At 38.1% G+C, this 10,000-nt stretch overlaps 1 protein-coding gene across 16 annotated transcripts in view; it reads right to left on the reverse strand.

Annotated features, from left to right (window-relative positions):
* LOC115212854 (dedicator of cytokinesis protein 3) overlaps window positions 1–9,759 on the reverse strand; it is a 301,286-nt gene extending 291,527 nt beyond the window's left edge. For 15 of the 16 annotated variants that reach the window (XM_036503925.1, XM_036503926.1, XM_036503924.1 and 12 more), the window contains exon 1: window positions 9,307–9,759. In XM_036503925.1, coding sequence (XP_036359818.1) covers window positions 9,307–9,358 — 52 coding nt within the window. In that variant the 5' untranslated portion in view covers window positions 9,359–9,759. The remainder of the gene's footprint in view (window positions 1–9,306) is intronic. The other variant, XM_036503932.1, reaches the window with a different exon arrangement.
* Between the last annotated feature and the right edge of the window lie 241 nt (window positions 9,760–10,000).

Below are 10,000 nucleotides of genomic sequence, written 5' to 3' on the forward strand. Positions count from 1 at the left end.
GGAGACATATCCAGGTGTAGGAGGAAGGTCCGGGATTTTTTGAAGAAATTTCTCAAGTGAACTTTGGAATTTTATGGGATCCGTTTCCGTTTTGACATATTTTGGTATTAAAGAGAGCTGAACTGATTGAGGTAAAGTAGTTGTAACGTAATGTTGTTATGTGTCTTGGGTTCAATTTTTGTAGTGGGCAGATAGCACGGGGGCCAAGTCTTGGATGGATTTTAAAATTGATGCCAACATCATTTGTGCAATATTGATGGAATATTTTCCACATCACACAAATGATGTAGCGCTCCCAGCAGTGTTGTAGAGAATAGAGATTGAGTTTTTTAGTTGACCCCAATAGTCAATGCCTCTCATGCCATCTATCTTTCTTGTTATTGACCTCTAGAGTGCTTCCACTTTCATAATCAGTTGCTTCATATGGGAAGACCACAGTGGGCAAGAAAAAAAATCAATAGAACTGGGATTGACTCATTCAACTAATAATTCTTCAAGGGGTTGCCCCAACATGGGCACAGTCTAATGACTGAAACCAGTAAAAGATAAAAGTCTTATTGATCTCTGTATCTAATAATTGGTGAAGACTTTGTCACTGAGTGAGTGTGAGAGAGACTGTTTGTTTGGACACAAACAACTTCAAGCTATTTGTTCAAGCAAACATACATTACCAACCGAACTGGCTCTGAGTACAAATGTCTTGTTTTCATAAGTTTTGAATTAAAATCTTTCGCCAAACCTTAGTCACAATTTATGTTCCTAACACTAGCTTCATGATAACTAAGTTATTTTACTAAATTCTTTGTTATATTTAAAGTAATTGAAAGAAACACAGAGCATCTCAAAATAAATACAGTAACGAAAGGGACCATGCCTGGCCACACACAAACACACACATATAGCCACACTAACTTATCAAAACCGTAATGCACACACCTACACACTGTGTCCCCCACACATACACACACGCCCTCACCACCATCCCTGTTAAACCAGTCAACCGCATTGAAATGGTCAGTTATCTGCTACCAACTAAACTGAAGACCCAGTTTTCTGTCTTCTATTTCTGTTTCAATCTGGTTGAGAGGCGGAAATACCAATTAAGTGAATCTACAGTTTTTAAGTTGAAATAAAGAAAGAAGAAAAGCAATAACAACCTGGGCAGCAGTCAGCTCAACACACACACATACACAATTACACATGCACGCACACACAATTACACACACACGCAATTACACACAAACACAATTACACACATACACACACAAATATAATTGCACATAAATACAATTATACACACATATACATACAAAAGTATAATTACATATACACAATTATATAATTACCACACACACACACACACACAGTTTGTTAGGAGGGAAGGTCCTGTTTGTTTATATTTATCTTCATTTCTTTATTTTCAGGGATGTTTTTTTTTAGATTTTGTTGGAAAAATGAATTTTTATTGAAGAGATGAAAAAGTTGTGACTAAGAATAAACCAGGAAAAATAAAAAATAAAAAATTAACAGATGGCGTGCCCCTCCTCTCTAAACTGGTCTTCCCTTCATTGAACCAACATGATCAAAAGGATCCCATTGGAACCACCCCTCTTCCCCCTTCTTTCAGTATTTCCTCTAAAACTAGAGTTTTCCAATGGCTCTAATCTTAATCTCCCCCTTTCCAAGACTGACTCGAAACAGATCAGGATGTTGGTGGTGGTAGACATGGTGGAGTTGGTGATGGGGGAGGTGACAATGGTAATGGTGTTGGTGGCAGCAGCAATGCTAGTGAAGAAGGTGGTGGTGATGATGCTATGATACAAATTGATAACTTGCAGAGAGAGAGAGAGAAAATGATAAATTAGGTGTATATCATAAAAAAAAGAAAAAAAATGAGTTTTTTTTTTCTTTTTAAGATTTTATTATCAGTTCAATCATCAGAAATTAATCACTTTTCTCTGTTTTATTTATTTCATTAATTAATCTGTCCATTTCTTATTTTGGAAATAGCCAAATCAACCACATCATCACTATCCCACAAAAATAAATCTCTCAGTTATAACCGTTCTCTTCAGGTTATCAATGTTACTTGTGAAGCCCTAAATTTAAGGGCCCTAGGGTCAGTCCCACATGGCCAGTCCACTGCATAATACCTTAAGAAAATCTCTTCTACAATAGCCTTGGGCCAACCAAAGCCTTGTGAGTGTATTGGGTAAACGGAAACTAAAAGAAGCCTGTCGTATATATATACACACACACACGTGTGTGTGTTTGTCCCCCAACCAATGCTTGACAACTGATGTTGGTGTGCTTATGTACACATAACTTAGCATTTCGGCAAAAGATACCAACAGAATAAGTAGCAGGCTTGTAAAAAAAGCACTGGGGGAGGGGTGATTCATTTGCCCCAGCATGACCACAGTCTAATGACAAACAAGTAAAAAATAAGGGCTTGAAATGATGACTGAATGCTTTGTTTCATTGGCTGGAGGGATATCTGTAGCTTAGGGAATTAAAACAGCCAACGAATGTATTGGAAAGCCATTGATGTTAATAATCCATGGAAATAAAGTTTTTAAAAAGGGTGAGTCGTAACTGCATGATGTCCAGACAAGGAGACATGCATGCATGCACACACACCACTAGTGTAGCTGGGCGGACGGTAGGGGCAGTACACCCCAGGTGGCATTTTTCATCCTGTTGTAGGCTATTGCTGTATGTGATTTTTGAGTGGACTGGAGGTGGCAAACAGAAGGGTCACCCCAGGCAGCACACACTCTAGCTACGCTAGTGATACAACCATACAAACGATGGGCTTTCAGTTTCTGCCTACCAAATCCACTCACAAGGTTTTGATCAATCTAAGGCTGCAGTAAAAGACACTTCTGCTACTCAGTAGAACTGAACTGGGTTGGAAAGCAAACTTCTTAACCACACAACCATGCCTACCATAAATCCAATTATAGTCAGTGTACACAAACAGAATACTGATTTCAGATTTTTGGCACAAGGCAAGTAATTACACCCACACCCCAGTACTCAACTTGTACTTATTTTATCAACCCCGAAAGGATGAAAGGCAAAGTCAATCTCAGCAGAATTTTAATTCAGAACATAAAGACGGACGAAATGGCGCTAAGCATTTTGCCCAGCATGCTAACAACTCTGCCAAGGCCCGAAATTTTTGGAGAGGGGACCAGTCAATTACATCACTCCACTCTCCAGTACACATCTGGTACTTAATTTATCGACCCCAAAAGAATGGAAGGCAAAGTCGATCTCAGAACATAAAGGCACACAAAATACCGATAACTATTTCGCCCGGCACACTAACAAAATATTCTTCTCTACTCTAGGCACAAGGCCAAAATTTTGGGGAAGGAGCCAGTTGATTAGATCGACCACAGTACGCAACTGGTACTTGATTTATTGACACCCCCCCCCAAAAAAGGATGAAAGGCAAAATCGACGTTGGTAGAATTTGAACTCAGAACATAATGACAGATGAAATACTGCTAAGCATTTCACCCGCTGTGCTAACATTTCTGCCAGCTCAACACCTTAACACAAACAAAATATTGAAAACATTTGAATAATGGTGAGCATATATTCAGGAAAAATTACACTAAATTGATGGAATAGTGCACACCTAAGTCTCTATATTGTCACCATTTAATGTCCAGCTTCTATACTTGCATCAGATGGGTGGTTTGACTTGAGTGCAACCAGTCAGAGGACTGTTCCATTGATCAGAACAACTAGAACCTTTATCATCATAACCAATGGAGTGCCAGTTATACATACACACTACAGGCATGGCTCTAGTTAAGAAGCCAACCAGGCGATCTGGGGTTCAGTCCCACTCTATGGCTCCTTAGGCAACTATCTTCTATTGTAGCCCCAAGCCAATCCAAATCTTGCGAGTAGAATTGGTAGATGAAAACTGTAAGAACGCCATCATATATGTGTGTGGTTGAGAATCAACAGTCACACCTGTTGATGGGAAGATTGATAAGCATATGTGGGGTGCACTGGGGGTATTGTCATCGCTTTCTAACAGCCACTTTCTCTGCTTGCATGGGTTCAACTGGAGCTCATATGGCCAACCCTCACTTGTTACTAAGTGGAATAATATTTCCCTATGGCTGAACATGTTTTACAGGAAAGCTAGGAAACAAGGGACATTGCTGGTATGATGTTTACTTGTTTTATAATTAATGCATAACAGCAATTAGGAGATATAAACATACAAACATACACACACACACACGAATACATACAACAGATTTCTTTCGGTTTGTCTACAGGATCTACTCACAACTAGCAGGCATTTACACAAAATGGCATGCAATGAAACTGAACTTGGAACCTTGCATACATAATATACACATTAAATACATGAATGTATGTGTGTGTGTGTGTGTGTGAATGCAAAAATATATCGTAGGAGTGGCTGTGTGGTAAGTAGCTTGCTTACCAACCACATGGTTCAGGATTCAGTCCCACTGCGTGGCACCTTGGGAAAGTGTCTTCTTCTATAGCCTTTGGCCGACTAAAGCCTTGTGAATGGATTTGGTAGACGGAAACTGAAAGAAGCCCGCCGTATATATGTTTGTCCCCCCAACATCTCTTGACAACTGATGCTGGTGTGTTTAAATATCCTTAACTTAGCAGTTCTGATAGAATAAGTACTAGGCGTACAAAGTATAAGTCCTGGGGTCAATTTGATTCGACTAACGGCAGTGCTCCAGTATGACTGCAGTCAAATGACTGAAACAAGTAAAAGAATAACAGAATATGTCATAAAAGGGTAAAGACCCTCTTCAGTCACAAATGACCATGGGATTGCCCCTAGAAAATTCCCATCCAAGGCAAAAGTCCAGGTAAGCAGCCACCCATGCATACCAGCCTCCCCTCTCCCCACCACTTATATTATCCAAGGGAAAGGCAAAGGGGCTGATACAGCTTGGCACCAGTGATGTCGCAACTCATTTCTAAAGTTGAGTGAACTGGAGCAACGTGAAATAAAGTGTCTTGCTCAAGAACACAACCTACAGTCTGGTTTGGGAATTGAAATCACAGCCCCATGCTCTAATCACTGAGCCATGTGCTTTCAGTTTGTGTAATATGCATACAGGTACAGGCATGACTGTGTAGTAAGAAGTTTGCTTCCCAATCACATGGTTCCAGGTTCAGTCCCACTGCATGGCACCTTGGGCAAGCACCTTCTACTATAGCCTCAGCCTAACCAAAGCTTTGGGAATGGGTTTGGTAGATTGAAGGCAGACATTAAATGATGATGATGAAAAAAGGCCAACGTATATGTATGCATATATATATATGTATGTATGTATGCATGTGTGTTGGTGTTTGTCCCCCATCACTGCTTGACAACTGGTGTTGGTATGTTTCTGTCCCTGTAACTTAGTGGTTTGACAAAGGCATAAAATGAGTACCAGGCTTTGAAAAAATAATAAGTACAGGAGTCAATTCATTCAACTAAAGTCCTTCAAAGCAGTGCCCCAGCATGGCACAATCTAATGACTGAAACAAGTAAAAGATACAGAGTGTGTGTGTGTGCGTATACACACGCATTTATACAAGAAATATATTTATAAATAAATTGTGTTTCTATAGCCTAGTACAACATGTTTTATTTTTTTTTTGTATCCTTTTCCTCAACAGAAGCCATGCAAAAACATCATGGATTGGACACAGAACTCCTCTAGTTAACACACACACGCCTCTGTGTGTGTGTGATAATCGTCAGCAATGGACAATGACTCCACTTGAAATATCTTGGGTGGAATCCTAAATAACTACAACTGAATGCACATCATTGATGTCCTCCAGTATCTTCACTACTCACCTGCTGTAGTCCAGCCATCAGGTATCAATGTTAATCCCTTTTGTGTTAGCTTTAGGTACAAGCTATCTTAGAATGCCATCTACCCCCAACTACTGGTACCACACCAAACCAGTGCATGGATTATTGCACCAATATCTCAGTTTCTTGCAAAAAAGCTCAGCTTTTCTCTATAATGAAACTGTTCCTCCTGACTTTGTCTTTCCTTGTGATGTTCAGGTGTGCAAGTGTCAGGCTATACATGCATTTTTTCATTTTTTTTTTTACCCACTTGCACGTGCTTATAATAGCCAGATTACCAATTTGTGATTAAATATAAAAAAATATAGGCAATCTATTACCTAATATAAGTGCATCAGGGTTTTTTGTGACACACGGAATTTTGAGCAACTATATATAGTGCTCAAAATTCCGTGTATGTATATATATATATATATATATATATATATATATATATATATATACCCATACAGTTGTGTATATGTATGTATATATAGGTGCGTGTGTGTATACATATACAAACATTTGAGGCTATACACACACACACACACATCTATGTCCACATATATAAACACACATTTGTGTCTATTCGCACACACGTTTATATATATATGTATACACAGACACACTTGTGTCAATACATATATACAAACACCAATATATATATATATATGCAAATATATATATATACACACACACACACATGCACACCTGTGTTATATACAAACACCTGTATCTATATATACATAAACACACCTGTGTTTATAAATACAGACACAGATGTGTGTGTATTAATTTTTTTTATTTATTTCAGTTATCTGACTGCAGCCATCAACCCTAGGACTTATTCTTTGTAAGCCTAGTACTTATTCTATCAGTCTCTTTTGCCGAAACGCTTGGTTATGGGGACGTAAACACACCAACATCAGTTGTCAAGCGATAGTGGTGGGGGGTGCAAACACCAGACACACAAACATGTATATATATACAATGGGCTTCTTTCTGTCTACCAAATCCACTCACAAGACACTTACCCAAGATGCCATGCAGTGGGACTGAACCTGGAACCATATGGTTGGTAAGCAAGCTACTTACCACACAGCCACTCCTGAGCCTATACATACATAATATATATATATATATATATATACAACACACACCTATGTCTATATATGCACACACACTCGTGTCTATATATATGCTCAGACACGCACACATCTGTGTCTATACACACACATTTGGTATGTCCCAAAGGATTAGTATTAAACCTCCCACAGAAAATCTAGGGCAGCAAAAGCGGGTGTATATACATATATATATATATATATATTATATATATATATATATATATATATACACACACACACTTATGTCTATATATATATATATATATATATATATACATACATATCTGTGTTGTGTATATAGACATACCTGTCTACACACACACACACATACATACACTTGTGTCTAAATATATGTGCACACACACATTCGAATGTCTAAACGTATATCTGAGAGTGTTTTTGTATCTCGCGAAGGTCTCTATGCCAATGAGTAGGAAAAACATGTCTTGCCTTTTACTCGTGTCAGTCACTGGGCAGCGACCATACTGGTGCACTGCCTTGAAGAGTTCCGTAGAATAGATCGACTCTTATGCTTATTTTCAAATCTGGTACTTATTCTATCGGTTCTTTGAGCAAACTGCTAAGTTATGGAGGGCATAACACCGTTTGTCGAGCGATGGTGGGGGGAGCAAAGAGAGACACACAAGCTTTCTTCGTTTCCTTCAATCTGGTAATATTATAAGACACTTGCTGTAAAGGGGCCGAACCCAAAACCACGTGGATGCCGAACGAGATTTTTTAACCATACACCCATGCCTGCACACACACACACACACACGTAAGAGTATCCCCATATATCTATAACATCCTACAGACAAACCGATGTGAACAAGTTAAGTAAAAGTCGCTATTAGCAGAAGATAGGGTTTGTCCCAAAGGATTAGCATTAAACCTCCCACAGACAATCTAACGCAGCCAAAGCGGGTATGCGGCTTGTACCGTGTGTGTGTGTGTGTGCTTATATGTGCGTGTGACATGCTAAACATTTCAAATTTTATAAAAGGAAAGCAGATTTGCTTCTGTTGTAAAAAAAAAAACTCAACCCCGGATATAGAATATACAAGCAGGATATTGAATACGATTACATTAAATACACACAAGCATAAGCACACACACATATATATATAGTGTGTGTGTGTGTCCAACACACATATGCAGGTGACAGAGACAGGGAGGGAGTGTTTGTGAGTATATACATACATATACGTCGTACACACACACACACACAATCTTTCGTTCCAAACAAATACTACAAATTCAGGCCCGACAGTGCATGTGTGTGTGTGTGCGTAGAAAGCCTCAACCTACGATGACACAAGACAGTAATTAGGCAAGTGTGATTAGAACTGATTTCGTAACAACCAACTCCATGGGCCAACAGTTATCAGAATTATATACTTATATGTATGTTGATCATATTTACTCAAAAGGAATGTTTTTACAAATAAAATATATCTCGAAAATAAAACACCGCCCCAACCACCACCATTTGGTACAAAGACTGCAATGATTAACAACTGTAATGTCTTCGGCTGGAGGAAGCAAGACAGTATATAGTTTAGTGGGGTGAACATTTCGACACGGGTGGATGTTTATGACAATACATACATACATATATATATACACACACACACACACAAGAATGTTTTTCGTCTAGTCTGTTCCAACAACACAAATAATATGACAAGGATATATTGTACGATGGCCAAATTATATTGGTGTGAGGTGTCTATCAGGGACAGAGAAAGATTGTAGTTGAGACAGGAGTTGGTGTTTTCGGTTAGGAAAAGATTCATGATATTGGAAGGTGTTAATTACACACACACACACGTACACTGCCACACACATATATATATATATATATATATTTAGAGAAATTCACAGACTATGAAGAGTTTAGAACCTCGAAACATTTCTGTTAATTCATTTTAAATCATCTGTTCATAACCTGTTTTAACTTCAACCAACGTTTAGAACTATACGTTTCGACTTACGGAAGTTTAAAGCAGTTATTGATCTAATAAAGATTAAAAAAAAAAAGTTGTTTCTTTTGTCATAAACCCATACACACGCGCACGCATCTTGATAAACAAGGCGTTTACATTATTAACACAGACAAGCGTCATTTAATTGGATTAATCAAGAGGTTCTCATAAAACAAACATGAACACGTTCATAAAGAACATACTTCAGTGTAAATGAAATGTAATTATATAAAAACATATTTTATAGATATGTGTGTAAATGAGTGTGGATATATGGCAGTGGAAGAAAACATTGTTAATGTGTAAGTTGGGTCTAGCTGGTACTTACCTACACCGTACTTCTCTTTGGAGGGTCTCCATACATTATTCTCATCTCCCATGTCGCTGCTAGTATTGCTCCATAGATCCGACTGAATGGGAGACTGGCAAAATGGAAAGCAAGCAGTGATGGGTAAGCCCACGGAAATGTATTGTTTCCAAGGATAGCTTTTATGGTTGAGGCAAAAGCTACAATGAACAGATTCTTCCGCTCCCGTCGTTCGAGAAACTCAATGAATGAAATAAGGAAGGAAAGAAGAAACGGGGGGAGGCTAATTTTTGTGGCGGGGGACGATCAAAAGGAGGGCAGAGAGAAAAGGAAGATTTCTGTGATCCTTACTTGAATAACATTCCTTTTCATTACCTACAAAGCTTGTTTGAATCAATGAATAAAATCTACATACACATAGATTGGTGCGATGTGTGTAAGAATATACATACAAATACGTATGTATGTGTGTGTGTGTATTATATATATATATATATATATACACGTACGTTTTTTTTTTATCTTTACATTCCTGTGGTTGAATTAAATCAAAGATTGCAAGATGCCATTTAAAAATATATATGCATTTATAATATATATATATATATATATTTATATAGCCTCTGTAAAAAGCATATCAGCAAATAAATGTTTTTAATAATGTGTGTAATATGTGTGTGTGTGTATGTGAATGTGTGTGTATTTGTGGGTATAT

The sequence above is a fragment of the Octopus sinensis genome, linkage group LG6, assembly GCF_006345805.1.
Source record: "Octopus sinensis linkage group LG6, ASM634580v1, whole genome shotgun sequence".
Taxonomy (NCBI): Eukaryota; Metazoa; Mollusca; class Cephalopoda; order Octopoda; family Octopodidae; genus Octopus; species Octopus sinensis.